A 20295-nucleotide genomic window follows, 5' to 3' on the forward strand; every position below is an offset into this window, starting at 1 on the left:
CCCTAACCAGCTTGAGCTGCAAAGCAAGACCCTGTCTCAAAAAATTATTATTATTATTATTAAAAGAATAAGCAGATTTAAATACTAGGAAATACTTTTTCAGTGTGTGAGATGGCAATAGTCTAGAATAAAAAGCATCCAATATTTTATGTGAAAAAATAATTCTTCACACATGGAACAATAGGTGTTTTAAACGCACACTGTTCAGTAAGTCTGAGTGATCCCAAGCAGAACTGCCTCCAAGACAACGGTCAGAGCAGAAGGCCAAGCTGTCCCCCCATCCTCCGCTCTGCTGCACTCCACATGCACAATTTCAGAGGTGCTGGTTCTCCTACAGAGAGCCCCACCTGAGGGGCACCCTCGCTGTCTTCACTCCCTGGTTCCAAGCTTGACCCATCATCACAGGTTCTGTCTTCTCTTCCTGCTGTTTCAGGTCTTTGACTTTTCTCTCACTGAAGAAGAAATGAAGGACATTGAAGCCTTGAATAAAAATGTCCGCTTTGTGGAGCTGCTCATGTAAGTGTCCCAGGACCACTACTCAGGTAGTGCTTGTCACGTGATAACCAAGAAGGCTCCTGTGCACCCTTACCCAAGCCCATAGATCACCAAAGTGAGGGATAAGCAGTGTGTTCTGAATAGTAGACATACCTGGGTCTTAGCTAAGGCATGATGTGGAGACAAGGAGAGTTAACCCTTCATGCTACACCTGCTACAGCCACAACACAAATTCTGAAAGAATATTGTTTACTTCTGACGAAAAATCAAAGCTATACGCAAATTGGAGCAAATTTATTTTTAAAAAATTCTGGGAAAGGCCCGCTCCTATAGTGTAGAAGGAATATCAGGTCGTGAGCACAAACCTGAAGTTTTAGTCAAATACTTTGTTGTCTGTAAAATTTAGGGCTTTGGGGCTGGAAAGATGGCTCAGTGGTTAGCAACACTTGCTGCTCTTCTGAGGACCTGGTTCAGTCAGCACCCTTAGCACGCAGCTCATAATCACCAACAACTTCCGTTCCAAGGGATCCAAATCCCTCTCCTGGCCTGCAAAGGTACCTACATGCATACGCTACACATAAACTTACACACACACATACACATAAATAAAACTAAATAAATAATCTGAGTGTGATGGTACATACCTTAAATTCCAGCCCTCAGGAGACAAGGGGATCTCTGTGAGTTCAAGGCTAGCTAGTGCTACCTAATGAGCTCCAGGCCAGCCAGGGCTACATACTGAAGACCCTGTCTTCAAAAATAAATGCATAAACAAATAGGAGCTGGAGATATGGCTCAGTGGCTAAGAGTACTGGTTGCTCTTCCAGAGGACCTGGGTTCAATTCCCAGCATCCACATAGTGGCTTATGATTATCTGTGACTCCATTTCTCGGGATTCTGATACCCTCTTCTGGAACTAGGCATGCACATGGTACATAGGCATAGATGAAGTGAAAACACCCGTACACATAAAAAATTATAAAATAAATCTTTTAAAAAGGAGCTAGCTATCTAAGCTATGTCTATCAGCTACCTTATCTATGAGACTTTTGTACACCATGTAACGATGTTGTCAAGCTCAGCCAAGACACCAAAGTAACCCTCTGTTACCTAAACATTGTAGGCCTTTTAAACTAAAACTGGTGTGGCTTACACACAGATAGTCAAATGTGTATATGTATGCACACATGTTTTTTGGTTCTTCATCATTTCCCATTACTTTTTCTGATTTCTCAAATCATATTGGCCATCACTTTCTTTATTTGGTCTTCTCCTTAGCACCCATTAAGATAATGCATAGAGTTGGAACACAATTGATCTCGGTACTTTTCATAAGTCAGAAAGTATCCTGGATGGCCTGGTATTGATTTTTTGAATGGCTGTGATAAAACATCTCCTTAATGTGAATTTCCAAGGGAGAACACTGCTTAGTCTATAAAGATACCACCCAGCCTCAAAGCACAGTAAGAAAACACAAATACACATGACAGTTTGCTGGAAACTAAGCTGTAAGCTAATCAATACCTCTTGAAGATATGTTAGTCTACTTAAAAAATATCATTAAGTTCAGAAGAGATAATAATATGGACTGAATCTACCATCCTATTGATTTTCTTTTACTAACAGCATCGTTTGATTCACATTTGAAATAGTTAATACCAGTTTCAGCAATACTAGGGGGAATATGACTCATTTGGGCAGAAAAACAATTAGAAAATCAACAAAGTGATACAAGATTAAGCTCCATTAACTTTTTAAAAATGTGTCTTTGAAAGGTCCTGGGCTATGATATTTCCCTGATGCTATTTTGTTGACCTCTGATATTGAAGAGCCCTGTTTGTTTTATATTTTTGTGGTAGCTGCAGAGAGCTAAATCTTGCTTATGTTCTATGACAGAAACGCACAGCACTCCTGACTATTATGGCCATTTTCGCCTTTGTTATTTAAGAGGTAGGGTCATCATCATCATTATCATCATCATCATGTTCATTATTACAAACAGTATGAGATAGGTCCATCATCATCATTATTATAAATAGTAACAGAATTTAAGTACAGGCAGACAAGACTCTCATCTTGCTTTGTTCTGGTGAAATAATGTAGCTGCAACTAACCTTTCCTGGCCTGTTGGGTGTGTGTTCACATCATGGTAAGGTGCTGCCTTAAGAGGAGATGAGAAGGAAACACAGGGAACAAAAGGTAAAGGACTAGAAACAGAAAGGGAAAGGGAATGATCCTCTCAAAGGATGTTGGCAACCCAGCTGTTCCACCATTAGAGTAAATTGTCTTCCTCTTGGGGAATTGTTTTGGCAGGTGGAAGAACCATCCTGAATACCCATTTTATGACGAATACTGAACACAGACAGTTCTTCAAAACAGTTTTTTTCCCTCATTCAGGATCTTGAGCTGGGTAATCCTCCTCTCCAAATATGGAAATAAATGGGGTCTGGCTATCCTCAGATGAAGCTGAATAAAACACACCATGCTTAACTTTTGTGTAGTATGAACTCAAATAGGCTCTGATGAAGAAGAAAAAAAGATTTAAATCTGCCTGAATAGTTCTTTGAAAAATGCTTTTCTAATATTTTTAGATCAATGTCTTCTAGGTTTTGATGGAGAACATTAAACTTTACTTCAAAAGTGGCATATAAGAGCAAAGTCTGACTCATGAATATGAAACTATCATAGGAAGTCTGCATTGCTTAGCCTTTAGCAGGACAACAAAGAAGTTTGTATCTGGCATGCTTCCAGGTGCTGACCATGATCTTGACCCGGTTTGGGTCATTGGTTGCAAGATGACACACCCAAGACAGAAATCCACATGCAAATAATGATTAATGCACCTTGAGTAGAGAGAGAACCAGAAGTCTAGAAAAGTCTTAAAGAAAAAACATATAGCAGGTTGGGCAAGGGCTGTTGGGCTCTACTAGAGTGCTTACCTGGCATGTTGGAGACCCTGGTGAGGGCAGGAATGGGAATGATCAGCAAAGCCATAATGATTTTGTTTTCTCCTTTGTTCCCACCTAGTATGCCCAATCAGCTTTTACTATGCTTGAAGGATAGAAAGCACTGATTCTTTCTTCAATTCTTTCTAGCTCAGGGTTGTGGGGAGTGGAGACTAGGTTTCATGTAGTCCAGGCTGCCCACAGACATGCTGTGCAACCAATACTGGACTTTAATTCTGAACCCCTGGTCTCTATTACATTTTTAAGGGCCTGAGCCACCACATGACTGGAAAGTCATACTGTACTCTACTATAAATCATTCTTGCCCATACTCATCAAGAAAACCATTATGTAAGGTGACTAGAAACAACCAACAGATACAATTCAAGCTTTTTGTCATTAAATGGCCTAGAGATGGTGATTTTGAATGAATGAAGTTTTAAAGGAGGAGTTGAGAAATATTAGAAGATATGGTCTTTAAAAACTACTTTTACAAGGGCTTAAGAATATATTGGGGTAGCTCTCTGAATTTTGATGAAGTTGCAAGTTCTAAAAGAATATGAATAATTTTACTATATGTAAATTTTTGAGAAGCAAATTAAATAATTACAACTGTACCTATTTTTAATTTAACTAGAAAAATATAGTATATTTGTTTATATTAGATCACTTTCAATGGGTAGAATTCTTCAAATATCATATTCTTCCAATAACAATAGATAAAATTAAATTGCCCAAAGAGAAACATTTTTGACAAATTATGAGTTAAAAATGTGATTTCATGAACCACTTTTTTTCAGTGTAAATGTCAACAATGCTGTTCTGTGGAAAATATTTTATCTACAATAATTAATAAAGTATGATGATTTGCTCTACTACATTATCTCTGTTCTGTTTCTAAGGTTGGAGGAAGCATCTTCATCCAAGTAAACTGAAAAGGGCCTGAGGTTGAGTTTTTACTCTGCCTAAGTGGCTAATCAGACCAAGACTCAAAACTTGGGTCGATTTTCCTGGTTGGCAGTACTGTAGATAAATTGTCATACATGATTACAAGGGGCAATTAAGCAATATCTGTGAAATTTTACTGGAAAAAAACAATAGAAGCCTGCACCTGTCAAACTGTCTTTCAAACTGTCAGATTCCATTCCCTTTTCAAAGTCTTGTAGGCATATAATAATGCAAAAACAAAAAATTCATTCAGTCCAACTTCAAAAGTCCCCTGTAGTCTCATTTAATAGTCTCAAACTTATTTAAAAGTCTAAAATTCAAAGTCTCTTCTGAGATTCATGTGATGATTTCATAACTGTAATCCACTGTAAAATCAAAATCAAAAAGCAGATTATGTACTTTCAGCACGTAAAGGCACAGGATATACATTAACATTCCAAAACATAGGGAAGGGAGTATAGTGAGGAAACACTGGACCAAAGCAAAACTGAAAACCAGTTGGCAAACTCCAAACTCTGCATCTCCATGTCTTACATCAAAGTGCTCTTCAGATCTCCAGCTCCTTTCAACTTTGTTGACAGCAACACACTGCTTTCTCTTGGGTTGGTTCCATTCCCTGCCAGCAGCTTTCCTTGGCAGATATCCCACAGCTCTGGCATCTGCAGCATCTTGGGGTCTCCAAAAAATCTAAGCTTCAACTTCACAGCTTTATACAATGGCCTCTCTAGGCCTTCATTCAGGGATGCCTGTAATGGTCTGCTTTGTTCCTTTAAGAGACAAGCTACGTCCACTTCCCTTCCCTGTCTGCCAAGGCAAGCAGATCTTCAGCTTCCAACCTGAGTTCTTCTTTTTCATCTCTCTCTCAAAGAGGCAGTTTTTGGTATCTTCTTTCTCCCTCCCCACTTCTCCCCTTCCCCCTTCTGTTTCTCTCTCTCTCTCCCTCTCTCTCTCTCTCTTTGCTTTTCTCCCCTTCCTCTTCTGTAATCCACTGAATAAATATCCAACCTCACTCTGCATGGTGTGCCTATCCATGTCTCTGTCTCTCACCTGCCCATGGCTCCTTGCCCAGGACCAGTCATCTTCGGAGACCTGCAGCATGATCTCATGGCATGCCCATCCATCTGTCTCTCCTTATGGGACTGTCTGCCCAGTCAAGGTCTCTCACCCACCACGCAGCTCCCTGCCTGGAACTCATGGCCTGCTGCAGCCAACCCTGCCTGGGACTCACTGTTCTCTGGACCCATTGCCTGCTGCCTGCCACCACTTTGGGAACATACAGTGTGGTCTTGGGACCCACTACCCACTGCCTGTCACCACCTGCCACTGCTCAGGGACCTGCAGCATTTGTGCCACTGTGCCCCTCAGGGAACCTGCAGCATTTTTACTTAAACCATTACAATACTCCTGAGACATGCCTGACTTAGTGGCTTTCCTCAATTGAAGAGGCAGGTTCCATAGCCCCTTTCTTCTATCCTTATCAGACCTGTCTCCTTAAAAGACCACACTTACTTCAAAAGGCCACACCTCCTAATAGTGCCATTCCATTTAGGGGTGATTTTCTTTCAAACCATCACACCCTACAGGACCTTGAGATCAAGAGATGAGCATTTTCAAGGCTGAGGAAATGGCTCAGTTAGTAAAGTGCTTGTCAGGTAAGCATGAGGACTGGAATTCAATTTCCATTACCATAGCACTATGAACCTGCAGAACAAATCCTGCTAATGGGGAAGCAAAACCAAGTGGATCTTTAGGGCTGGTGGCCAGCCACTAATCTAGCTGAATTATCAAGTTCCAGATTCAGTGAGAGACCCTGCCTCAAAAATGAGGTAGAGGACTGGGGAATAGGAATGGTACTTCACAATGACCTCTGACCTCCGACAAATACAAATATAAGCATGCACATACAAAGATACATATTCACAAAAAATAAATAAGTAAAGTAATAATAATAAATGTAAAAACATGTTATGGATGTTTGCCTCAGAATTTTGTATCTGTGTATTGAGAGTCTATATATTTTTTTCATCAAAGACCAATTTTGCAAATTCATGTTTTTCTCACAATATACTACTATTTTATGGTATAGGAAACGTGTATTTGCAAATTTATGCAACACATGTTTTGTGTGCTTGGCTGGCTCCTTGGGCTGCCTCACTGAACACAACAAAGATCTGACTTCAGCACTTCCATTGTTACTCCTTAATGGCTGCTAATTTTCCTACACCATAGCCTTTTTTTTCTTTCTATTCTTAGTCTTACAAGTTTGCTGTCAATTGATTTGCGGTTAATCAAGTTCTTTGTTCCTTCTTGTTTTTTTTCTGGGTTTCACCTAGAATAAATTTACAAAGAAAAGAAAAAAAATATAACCTGTTCTGTATTTCCATTCATTCATACTTAATTTTCTTATTCTCATATTTTTCCCGTTTTTCTTTGCTTACCAACAGTATCCTCACTTCTTAGGTTAAGTACCCCTTTGACCAAAGTTTTTAGTTTGGTTTTCTTTCTTGTTTAGTGATATAGACACTGAACACAGTGAATTTTTCTAAGTACTGTTGTGGTTAAGATTTTACAAATGTAGTGTTTCGTTTTCTTTCTAGGCATTTCCTTAACTCCTATTTTAATTAATTTTTGATTAATAAATGTTTATTGATGGCTAGGGAGATGGCTCACAGGCTGGGAGCACTTCCTGCTCTTCCAGATGACACCCACATCAGATAGCTCACGACTACCTGTAACTCCCATTCTTGTAGATCCAGTGCCCTCTTCCAGCTTCCTCAGGCATATGTACACAAATGGCATAAACTTACACAGACATATACACACATACACATAATAAAAATAAATAAAGTAGTAAATATTTAATAGCTATTTGCAAGCTATTTTATTTTAATTTCCAATATGAAAGTTTTATCTTCCTCGGTTCATAGTCATGCTGAGCTCAGATAACAACATGAATTAGTCTTCTTACTGTGAGGTCGGGACAATTTGAAGTATGTCCTAAAGTCTTGAGCTGGATAGAGTGGACGTATTGTCATGTGTTATCAGTTTTTACCTCTGAGACTGGAGAAGCCACACTGAGTGATTTAATTCCTTTACTGCCCTGGTTTTAACTAGGGGCAGTCATGTCCCAGCCTGCTCCAGAAGACATTTGGCAGTGTCTGTGACTGCTTGTCACAACTGGGGCTGGGGGCACATATAAATGGAATGAGGAGGCAGAGGCAAAAGAATTGCTAAATACCTTTCAGTTATCAGTTCTTACAACAATTATCCAGCCCCAAATGCCAGTCAGGCAGAGGCTGTGACGCTTTGCTAACACAAGCTCTTAATAGATGTTAAAATACACTCATTCCCATGCCGTGATTTCAGCTAATTGTATGTAAGTGAACATCAGTCCACTGAGGCTCATTGCCACCGTGCTTAATGTAAACATCCCATCTTCTGCAAAAGAATAATATCAGTGTAGCACAAAGGAACACACAAAGTGAAAGGAAGACAATTCCTTTTCTGCAAAAAAAGGTGAGCTATGACCTAAATCTGGCTATTGAGTAGCACACTCAACCTATATAGTTTGGTTTTTTTTTTTTTTTTTTATCACTGATGTAGGAGGTGACTTTATCTCATCCCTTTGATGGAAGCACAATTTCACATCTGAGGGGATTGGTTAATCAGTTCACAGGGGATAGAGGAAGTTCAAGAAAAATGAGCACTTGTCAGACTAAACAACTTTGACAAAACAAACAAACAAACAAAAGAAAACTAACATCCCTCATTGTTTATCCATGCCTCTTTGTGCCTTTTATCTTTTCGCAGGTTATTAAACTAACGGTGGGTGTGGTGGTTTGAATAGGTACGGCTCCTATAGACTTCTGTGTTTGAGTGCTGGCCCTTAGGGAGTGGGGCTGCTCTGAGGCACAGCTTTGTTGGAGTGGGTGTGGCCTTGTTGGAGGGAGTGTGTCACTGTGCAGGTGGGTTTTGAGGTCTCATATACGCTGAAGCCATGCCCAGTGTGATAGACAGTTGCTTCTGCTGTCTGCAGATCAAGATGTAGAACTCTCAGCTCCTTCTCCAGCACCATGTCCACTGCATGCCACCATGAAGACAGTGGACTAAACTTCTGAAACTGTAAGCCAGCCCCGCCCAATTAAAAGTTTTCCTTTATAAGAGTTGCTATGGTCGTGGTGTCTCTTCACAGCAACCGAAACTCTTCACTAAGACAATGGGTTTCACACATTAGTATATGAGTTTAGAGCAGATGGATAAATAAATCCCAATAAAAATAGTAAATGCAAAAAGAAAAAATTATAAAGTGTTTCCTTGGCACATTAAGAGCAAATTACTGTAGTGAATAGCAGGATGCTATCAAAAGATGGGGACAGAGAGTACATTTAGATGAAGATTTACTCCCCTCACCCCCACACACAGATTCCTTGAAATAACTATGCAAATTAAGAAGGTCAAATCTATGTCACCTCTTGAATTAAAAAAGGGAGTGCTGCCATTCGGAACTTCAAGGACTAAAGGAACTGAATTGGCAAAGAAATGAAAGAAACTGTAATCTAAAATGCACAGGAATCACTGCTTCAAATATAAGGGCACGATTAGACATGCTCCAGCCTTACAGTCAACTAGAAGCACTGGTAGGCAGCTGGGGTGGAGGGTTGATTGGTTGCCTAGCATGCATAAAGCCCCAGGTTGGATCTCAGAACTGCATAGAACAAGACATGATTGTGAGCATTCAGGCACCTGTACTGGCCTGATCTTGGGGTTCTGACAGGATCCATCCTCAGTTGCAGCCACTAAAGGCATCTGCAGTGCACATTCACTACATTCCCTTTTAAAAGGACCCTGCCCACCTCCCATCTCTCTCTCTCTCTCTCTCTCTCTCTCTCTCTCTCTCTCTCTCTCTCTCTGTCTCTCTTCCTTCCCTTGTCTTCTGCTGTTCCTGTATCCAGAGGCTGGTCTCCCTTCTCCTCTCCCTCCTCTTTCCTATTCACTTCCCCCCATTAAAAACAAAACAAAACAAAAAACCCTCTCTACCTGAGTTCTGTTGCATGGTGTCTTTCTCTCTCCTGGCACTTTTCTAAAATTATAACAATGATCACACACAACTGTAATCTGAGCACTTGGGAGGTAGAGGCAGGAGGATCAGGAAGGTTGCTTTTAGCTATAAACTGAGTTTTAAACTGGCCGGTGCTACATGAGACAATGTCCTGAAAGCAAGAGAAGGGGAAGGCGTTGCTGGAGAACAGATAATTTATTAAAGAGCTGCATTCAAAAACATTTGTCCCACCACACACACACACACACACACACACACACACACACACACACACCTCTGAGGGGTACTGATATTCATTTTTTTTTTTTTTTTGTTCTGCAGGGTAAAAATTCCTCCTTTCTAATCAATTAGAATACTCCATCTGGGAGCTGAAGAGATGACTCAGTGGTTAAGAGCACTGGTTGCTCTTTCAGAAGACTGGGTTTTATTTCCAACATCCACATGGCAGCTCACAGCAATATACCTAAAATACAAGTAAGAGAACAGAATACCTGGAGAAAATAAAGTGCTAAATCTGATAGACAAACAAAACACTGGGGTAAATTTAAAGAACCACTAGATAGGGGTTGGAGAGATGGCTCAGGGGTTAAGAACACTGGCTGCTCTTCCAAAGGTCCTGAGTTCAATTTCCAGCAGCCACATGGTGGCTCACAATCATTTATAATGAGATCTGGTGCCCTTTTCTGGCATACAGACAGAATACTATGCACATAATAAGTAAACCTTAAAAAAAGAATCACAGGATAGAAGAAGAAGAAAAACAACAACAAAGGGAAGCTGATTGCAGAGTTCCCTGCAAGCATGCAATTACAGAGGGAAGGAAAGGGAGGCAATGATCATAGTCAGAAACAAGGAGATCTATCACTAAAGAGGTTTGTGGAGCTACAAAAGGGCCAGTCCATTATGACTTTGTCATGCATAAGCATTATTATCCTCCTAACACTGGCCTGAGGAAAGCAAAGAAACCAGTGACAGAACAAACAAACACAGGAAAAGGCTTATATTACAATCCTAACAAGATAACTCTTGGTGTAAATTAAAATGTTTTAATACTCGGAATCAGAGATTGTTGTCTTTTTCATGATTTTATCAGTGAAACACCAATGTTGCTTTAACTATTCCATAACAATTCCACAGCAAATTAGAGAGTCCTTGTCTCCAACAAGGAGTAAAAAAGAGAGCTAGAAAAACAGCACTGAAGAACTCTGATACTCAACATAGCCCTAAGCCAAAGGAATAATGCTGGGAAGCAGAGAGGTCCTAGGGAGGCGGCTGGGTTCTAAAGTGCTTGCTGTGCAAGCATGAGGACCTGAGTTCAGATCCCCATCCCCCGTGTAAAAATTCCAGTGCTGGAGAGGTAGAAGAGGCCAATCTCTGGAGCTCACAGGCCAGTCTGCTGACCTGAACCTGTGAACTCCTTGTGTAGAGACTTTGTCTTAGAAAATAGGGAACAACTAGGGAGGATGAATATGGATGCTAAAAAGAAATTGCACACTAGCTCAGAACTGAGTATAATAAAGGGTTATTTATTTAGGGGTAGGTACGCTCACAGATCACAGTTCTCTGCTCAAACTGGGAACAGCAACCAAATCCAGCATCAGGAAGAGAGAGAGGAAGCCGTGCTTTACATAAGTATTTATAGTATAAGAGGCCACACCCAAGTGGGTGGGCAACTTCAAGGCTACCTACTGAAGGATTTCCTACAGCACCTCCCCCTTTTGTTTAAATAAGAGAGTTCTAAGCCTAATACAAAGTTACATACAATAAGAACAAATATCAAGTATAAAAATTAGAATTACAACCAGCATAAACAATATCAAGCAAGAAACATGGGATAAATGTTTCAATAATTATCCTATCCTAAGGAGTCTAAATCTTGTATTATCAATAACTTGGCTAAGTCATGAGAGGAAAGTAACTACAACTATCTAGTCTTCAACCCCATCAAAGACCTGAGAAGGGAAATAATATTACTTGAGTGAGCGGGAAGTACAATCAAAGAACTTCCAAAATGTGCAACAAATGACAGAGACAACTGGCTACCTGGACAATCACCCAAAGTCTTATTTGCAACATTGGAGCAACCAACTTTAGCTAAGGCCTGGAGTAATTGACAGATCGTTTTCAGAGGCAAGGATTTTTCAAAACTGTCTTACTCTGTCTTGGAAAGATTTGACAGTCTTTTTTCTTGTATCCTGCTTGTCTAGTCTGGACACCATGCATTTTGTCAGTGGTCATGGCATGGGCAGTTCCTTGCCCAAAGGCCAGTTTTGCCAAGAAGAAAATTAAACTCCAATTGGAGTGTCTTCAGTGCTCAACATTCTCTCAGGAATAGATCGGTTGCCAGAAGCAATTGTGTCTCACATCAACAGAATCCTAAGTTATTTAAATGCCATATTCTATAGCTCTTTGAAGTGGTTGAAGATTACCTATTTATGTATAATACAATCTCGATCTGAAGAACCTGATTAGTCTAACTATAAGTATGACAAAAATGGATGACTGTTGACCTATAATTCTTAATACCTATATAGGTTAAAGACTAAGACTTCATATTATAATATTAAACAATCTTTAAACAACTGTGCAACAAATGAGAACAATAAAACAATGTATAATTATCTTGATCAGAGGTTGAAATGTGTAGTGCAATATAATAAATATATCCTAAAATTGCATCATATACAAAATGTCTTAAGCAGAGGTAGAAGCATGCAAGCATATAATATGATGAAATAACTTTGCCTAGGTGTACAAATATTGTAGGAACATAATCAATATAATTTGAATTTGTATCAATATACAAGAATCTATATCAATGTAAATTGCCTATAAATAATAGCTCACAAGTATTCACTCTATTACTCACTATTATTATTATTATTATTGTAAATTCACAGTAATCTATCATCCCATCCAATTTCCCTCTTATTTTTTTTTAAAAAAGTGATCCCTGAGCCTACATAATTTCCACTCCAACCCACAATGCTATATCAATTATAATGAACTCCTAATTAATGTCCCTAACCCAGAGGACAAACTTTGTTGGGAGAGGGGACATCATCTTCTAGAATTACTTTCAGCTCTCATGGGAGTGATGTTCTTCCTATAGGATCCTGTGAAACTAAAAAATGACATGAGACAGAAACCCTGAATTTTTCTTTTAACGACATGCTTGGATTTAAAGAAGGACAGAGCTATTGTCTAACTCCAAAGGCAGCTTTGATTGTTAAGTGAGTCATGACTATTATTCTAGTTTATGTTCAGAGATTCTTACCCTCAGATGACCTATCCTCATAAGTCATAATTCTCTTTGCTTGGTGATCCTATCTGGATAATTATCTTTTCCTCTTTAGGCATCCTGATGTCCAGGGTCTCTTGACTTTTTGAATGAGTACTTTCCTGCAAAGACAAGAACAGAACCATGCCCCAACCCTTATGAGGTTTCCTTACCACCTGTATGGTTGTCACCTCTGTGGATCAGCTATCATTTCTCTTTCTTGAGAGATTTCTATTTTTCAAACTGAATCTTTATTAATTTTGATAGTATCCATAACGTTTCTTCTCCTGTGAAAACAAGAGTAGCCCTTTTCCCAATGTAGCACATCTCCTGGTTTCCATTGTGAGGTCAACACATCCTTGAAATATACCAGCCGATTTAATTCAGATGTTTTTTTTCTATTATCCACTGTCTCTCTGCTGCTGTTGTTCCTTTCTCATTAGTGTTAAGACAATTCAAGATTAATGAAGCATTATGCAATCTATTTCTGGGGATATTTTCCGTCCCTTTCTGTTTGTTTAACATATCCTTCATAGTTTAATTTGATCTTTCTATAACTGCCTGACCTGTAGGATTGTTTGGTATACCTGTAATATGCTTTATATTATAATAAGCAAAAAACTGTTTCATTCTCTTAGAAACATATGCTGTACCATTATCTGTGTTTATTTGTACAGGTATACCCACGATGGCCCACAGAAAGGTACCTGATGTCAAAGTCTGGCCTACATACACATACAAACACATACACGTGCACATGTGCCTATGTATGCTTACACACACACACACACTTGCATGTACATGCACACACGCACACACTGAATAGTATTGGAAGTATCACCGTACCTTGTGGGAGCCCACAATGACTCTATTCCACTTACCTTGAAGTCAGAGAGTTCAAATTTGTTCTTGATCCTCAAGGCCAGTTAACAGAATGTTTGGCCAAAGACATGGACCTAAATGTCTTGCTCCTCAAGGCCAAATAACAGGATGATTGGCAAAAGGCATGGTTACTAGATGTTTTGAGAATTAAGGAGGTGATTACACTTATTTTTTCCTTGAACAATCATAGGGAAGTCTTTTGCCCTCCCTTTTTTCCTTTGGGTATAAACGCGGTATAAGAAATAAATTCGAGGCCACTGCAGTATTCACTGAGAGCCCTCCCGATTCTATCTTCTGTCTTTTGTCTCTTTCTTTCTTTCTTTCTTTCTTTCTTTCTTTCTTAATCCTCACTCCCCTATTTAGATAATGTTCAACAAGTTATCTGGTCCCAATGATACCTTCAAATTATACTACAAAGCCATAGTAACAAATCAGCATGTACTAACGCAAAAAATGGATACATAGATTGATCAAACAGAACAGAGGACCCAGATATGAGGTACCCAGATATACAGCCAAGTGATTTTCCAAAAAGATGTCAAAAATATATATCAGAGAAAAGACAACCTCTTCAACAAATTATGCTGAGAAAATTGGGTATCCACATGTACAAGAATGAAACTAGAACCCTTTCTCTGTCTCTGTAAAAAAAAAGCCAATGCCAGATAAATCAAAGACCTTAATGTCAAGCTGAAACTACCAGGGGAAAATATGAAAAACAGTTCAAGATAGAGACCCTGGAGAAGGCTTTGGTAGTAAGATCCAGTGGCTCAGGAAATATCAACAAGTGACAGATGGGACCTCATGAAACTGGAAAGCTTCGGCACAATAAAGGAGCCAGGCAATCAATCAAGTGGAGAGACAGCCACCGAGCGGTAGAAAAATCTTTCTAAGCCACCTATCTGACAATAGTAATAGCTAGAAAAAGAACTCAGTGAATGGGCTCATGAAATGAACAGTCAGTTTTCAAAAGACAAATGACCAAGAAACTCTGGGAAATATGTTTAACCTCACTAGCAATCAGAGAAATGCAAATCCAAAGTGCATTTATATTCCTTCCTACCCTCACCTCCCCAAAGGCAGCCATTAACAAAACAAATAAGAATGAATGCTGGGGGGTATGTGAACTAGCCCAGACATTATAGAAATCAGGATGGACAGGCTTCATATCTGAAGGGATAAATACAGTAAAAATTCAGGATCTTGGCATGTGCCAATAGTCCCAGCAACTTGGAAGGCTGAATCAGGAGGCTCTTTTATTTCAATCCAGAAATCTAAGAACAGCCTAGGCAACATTGCAAGATATGATCTGTAGGTGGAATTTTCCTGTCCTGCAGCAACTACTCTCAAATAATCACTCAGAGACTTAATATTAATTACAAATGCTCAACCAACCACTCCAGCTTATTAGCTAGCTCTTATATTTTAAGTTAACCCATATTCCTTATTAATACTCTGCCATGTGTCAGTATCTTTTTTAGCATGGCACATTCATCTCCTGCTCTCTCTGCATCTGGCTGGTGACTCCTGACTCTGCCCTTCCCTCCTAGCTTTATCCTGTTCAGCTATTGACTCGTCAGCTTCTTTAGTAAACCAATCCCAGTGGCAAATCTTCACAGTGTACAAAAGAACTATTCCATAGAAATAATCTTTTAAAAATATTTTATATTTAAAATATTTCGTATTATTTTTTCAATTATTTATATCCATATGCATATGTGTCTGTGTGAAAATGGGAGGATGTGCATGAGTCCAGATACCTGAAGAAGCTAGAAGAGAAAATCTGGAGCCGAAGTCACATATAGTTGTAGGCTGCCCAGTGTGGGTTCTTGTAACCAAACTTGGATCCTCTGGAAGAGCATTAGATGTTCTGAATCTCTGTGACATTTCTCTAGCCCCATTTTAGAAAGATATTTGCAATGATTCCTTTGTTATTTGGGAATTTAGTACAATGCACCCCATCAAACTTGATTCCCATTCCTTCCAGGTCCACCCTCCACCTTTATTGCCTCCCTGACCTCCAATTTTTTTTTAAATATACCAAACACAATTTGTGTTGCCCATATACTCAATGGAGCATGATCAAACTCCCAATGTCAGCCCCTTAAAGATGACTGAGTTTTTTCCAACCCATCCTACTCCAACTCTGCCAGAAGCCATCAACTGTGAAAAGCTACACCTCAGCATCTTTATCACAATTTTTAAAGACTCTTCAATGGCTTCCTGTCTAGACTACTACTTCTTTTGGTGGTGGTGGTGGAGGAGGGGGATTTGGGGGAAGGATGTTGGAGAAACCTTCAATGTCTCTCATTCTTAATTATGAGTCTGGGGTCATCAATACCACAACAACAGAAGCTTCTTTGCCCATAACAGTCAGCGACAGCAGGGGTCATGGACTTCCATATGGTTTCTGGAAGCTGCATGGACTATGGACCTCAGCATGACCTCTGGTAGCAGCAAGACCACGGACATCCACATCTAACATGGCCCTCTCCAGCAATAAGGATCACAAATACTAACATGGTGCTAGTGGCATGCACAGACCCTGAACATCTACACGGCCTCCAGCAGCAGCATGGAAGGTGGACATACACATGACCTTAGGTAGCAGCAAAGACCACAGGCATCCACATGGTCTCTGGTAGTCGTGAGGAACACAGACATCCTCAGGGCCCTCAGTGGCAGCTTGCATCCTGGACATCAACATGATGTCTGTGTGCAGCAACAGCGAAGATCATAGACAACCCCATGGCTGTAGCTGTTTGCTCAATTCAGGAAATAATCAGGCCAGCTTAAAGATAAACAATTATATTTTTAATTGTTATAAGGGGAAACTCACGCCACAAGAATGGGAAGTCCGAGTTCCGCTGAGTCTGGTAGGAATCACCCGGAAAGAGAGAGCAAGCACCTGGTCCCTCCCAGTTTTCTTCCTGGGATCCAGGAAGCCACACCTTAACTAGATTTCACTTCTTAAAGGTAATTGGTTAACAGAGCTTCCCACATCACCTTCCCCTTTTGTCTAAACAAGATTGATCCAAACCCAATACAACTATATACAATAGGAACAGATACCAAATATAAAATTACAAACAATATCAACAATATTAAGCAAGGAACACATAACAAAAGTTTTACTAAACATTGTATTTCAAGGAGTATAAATCTTTCATCAGAATTAAGCTTGGCTAAATCATGAGGAAGGTAACTACGGCTATCTAATCTTCAACCCCATCAAAGATCTGAGAAGGGAAACAATATTACTTGAGTAATCAGGAAGTGCAATCAAGCAACTTCCAAAATGTGCAGCAAATGACAGAGACAACTGGCTGCCTGCACAATTACCCAAAGTCTCATTTGCAATGCTGAAGCAACCAACTTTGGCTAAGACCTAAAATGACTGACAGATCATTTTCAAAGGCAAGAAACTTTTCACAACTATCTTACCCTGTCTTGGCAGGATTTGACAGTCCTGTTTTATCCATTTATGGATACTATGTATCTTTGTCAGCGGTTGAATGGGCATTTCTTTTCCCAAAGGCCTGTTCTGCCAAGAAGGCAATAAGCTCCAGGTGGAGTGTCTTCCGTTCTCAACATTCTTTCAGAAATAGATCGGTGCTGCCAGAAGCAATTATGTCTCAATTCAACAGAACTCTAAGCTATTTAAATGCCATTTTCTACAGTTCTTTGAAGTGGTTGAAGATTATATATCTATGCAGAATATAATCTCTATGTATCTAAAGAACCTGATTAGTCTAACTATAAGTATGACAAACATAGATGGCTATTGATCTATAATTCTTAATACCTATATAACTTAAAGACTAAGACAATAAACAACTGTGCAATAAATGAGGACAATGACCTTCAAATGTAAACAATGTATAAGTATCTTGATTAGAGGTAGAAATGCACACTGTAATATTGTAAATATATATCAATATATAAAAAATGTTTTAAACAGAGGTAGAAGCATGCATGCATGCATACAATATTCAATATTATTTAACTTTGCATCAATGTACAAGAATCTATGCCAATGTAGTTGTCTATAAATAATAATTCACAAACCAATCTATTATCCCATCATCCAATTTCCTCCCCCCCCCCTTTTTTTTAAAAAAAAAAATAAAAGATCTTTGAGCTTTTAAAATTTTCCTCCAACCGTCAACTGTATACCAATTATAATCAACCCCTAAATGAAGTTTCTAATCCTGAGGACAAACTTTGCTGGGAGAGGGACATCGTCTTCTAGAATTACTTCCAGCTGTCATGGGTGTGACGTTCTTTCTACGGGATCCTGTGAAAGTAAAATGATGGTTAGGTTTCAAGATTATTGTCTGGTAAGATTGCAAATAGTCTCTGAGTATTTTGTGGCAGTCTGGCCAGAATGTTGTAAAAGATGTGCACCATTTCAGTTAATCAAGTTGGAACCATCTTGTGCAGCTGGTACCAAAACAGGTCTTGAAGTAGCTCTATCAGTATCATGACATCATATCAATCAGGTGGAGTTGTTGTTTCTTCTTCCTGGAAACTTCAAAGATTGCTGCAGAAAAATTCATTGTTCATTGTGGAAAACTTAAGCATTATTTATATAGACACACAGACATACATATTCAATGAAAAGTATGATAAAGACAGAAATAGACATAAAAAAGTAAAGATTTGTTCTAAATTCTTTTTTCCTTTTTGTCCTATATCATGGCTCTTGACATGAGACAGAAATTCTGGACTTTTCTCATAACAACAGACTGGGAATTAGAGAGGGACCAAGCCAGTGTCCAACTCCAAAACCAGCTCTATATATTTATAAATATAAATACATACATACATACATATATATGTATATATAAACATATATTCTCAATATTTATGCTTACAGAACATATTTGGTTTTCTTGATGATCTTTATTGGGAAGTTATTGTTCCAAATGTCAGTAGTCAAACATCCAGGGTCCCTTGAATTCTTGGAAGATGAGTGTTTTTCTGCAAATATAAGAACAGAACCCTGTCTTCATCCTTTCCAAGAGGTTTCTCCACTTCAAACCAAACCTTTATTGTAGTAGCAGCTGCGGGCCTCTTCCCACAGCCTGGCTCCTGGCCTCTTGGCTAGCTTATGCCCAAAAATAACAACAAATTGTATTTATTTAAACACTGCCTGGCCCATTAGCTCTAGCTTCTTACTGGCTAATTCTTACATCTTGATTACCCATTTCTATTAATGTGTGTAGCACCCCAAGGTGTGCTTACTGGGAAGATTCTAGCCTACGTCTATCCTGGGTTGGAGCTTCATCGCGTCTGCCCCAGAGAGAAGAGGAAATGGCATCTGAGCTCACTTCCTCTTCCTTCCAGCATTCTGTTCTGTTTACTCCACCCATCTATGTTCTAACCTATCAGGGCCAAGCAGTTTCTTTATTAATTAACCAATGACCTTCCTCCATCACTTTATTAATTTCAATGGTATCCACAGTTTTTCTTCTCCTGTGGAAAGAACAAAACCCCTTCCCCAACACAGCACATTTCCTGGCTTTCATTGTGATGTCAGCACATTCTTGAAATAAACCAGTTGATTTAATTCAGCAGACTTTTTCATTATCTAATATCCTTCTGCTGCTCATTAGCATTAAGAAAATTTAAGGTTAAAAAGCATTATGTAATCTATTTCTGGGGGCATTTTCTGTTTGTTTAACATATCATTTATAGTTCTATTTGATCTTTCTATAACTGCTTGACCTGTAGGATGGTGTGGTATACCTGTAACATGCTTACTATTTTAATAGGCAAAATACTGTTTCATTTTCCTAGAGACATAAGTTGGGCCATTATCTGTCTTTATTTGTGCAGGTATACCCTTGATGGCCATAACTTTTAAAAGATGTGTGCTCACTGAATCAGCTTTTTCTGAGCTTAAAGCAGTTGTCCACTGAAAACCTGAATAAGTGTCAATGGTGTGGTATACATATTTTAATTTGCCAAATTCTGAAAAGTGGTACACATCCATCTGCCAGATCTCATTCCTTTGAGTACCCTTTGGGTTAGTCCCTGCAGGTAGTGGTGTTTGGCTATAGAAAGAGCAAGTAGGGCATCTCTTTATGATCTCCTTAGTTTGTTGCCATGTAATAGAAAACTCTTTCTTTAAACCTTTGCTATTGACGTGATGATTTTTATGAAATTCTGAAGCCTGCAACACACTTCCAATCAATATTTTGATCAATTTCTGCATTACCTTGTGCTAGAGGATCTGGAAGACCTGTATGGGATCGGATATGCATTATGTACATAGCACAAAGCTTATTCTTGATCATGTCTTGCACCTGGATAAACAATGAAGTCAATTCTGTATCATCTGGTATAAATTCAGTGGTTTCAATATTCATGATAACTCTTTCTGCATACTGTGAATCAGTAACTATTTAATTAAGAGATTCTTTAAAATCTCTTAGTAGCATAAGAATGACAAAGAATTCTGCCTTCTGGACAGAATTATAAGGGCTTTGTTCCACCTTACTCAATTTGTCTGCTTTGTAACCTGCCTTCACTGATTTATTAGCATCAGTATAAAATATATGGGCTCCAGTTATACTTGTATAGCATCACATACAATTCGAGGAAGAATCCAAGAAGTTCTCTTTATAAGGTTAAGTCTATCTCTTTGGGGAGAGTTGCTATTAATTTCTCCCAAAAAATTA

General features: G+C 39.1%; 1 protein-coding gene across 4 annotated transcripts in view; it reads left to right on the forward strand.

Annotated features, from left to right (window-relative positions):
- Positions 1-20295, forward strand: part of Akr1d1 (aldo-keto reductase family 1 member D1) — a 58694-nt gene that overhangs the window by 37254 nt on the left and 1145 nt on the right. The window contains exons 8-9 of one of the 4 annotated variants that reach the window (XM_041675545.1): positions 434-516; positions 9769-10506. In XM_041675545.1, the coding sequence (XP_041531479.1) occupies positions 434-516; positions 9769-9790 (105 nt within the window). In that variant the 3' untranslated portion in view covers positions 9791-10506. Of the gene's footprint in view, positions 1-433; positions 517-2808; positions 4316-9768; positions 10507-20295 lie in introns of those variants that run through there. The other 3 variants (XM_041675543.1, XM_041675546.1, XM_041675544.1) reach the window with 3 other exon arrangements.

Source organism: Microtus oregoni, unplaced genomic scaffold (assembly GCF_018167655.1).
Source record: "Microtus oregoni isolate MIOR12 unplaced genomic scaffold, Mior012 000026F_ref0000081, whole genome shotgun sequence".
Lineage (NCBI taxonomy): Eukaryota > Metazoa > Chordata > Mammalia > Rodentia > Cricetidae > Microtus > Microtus oregoni.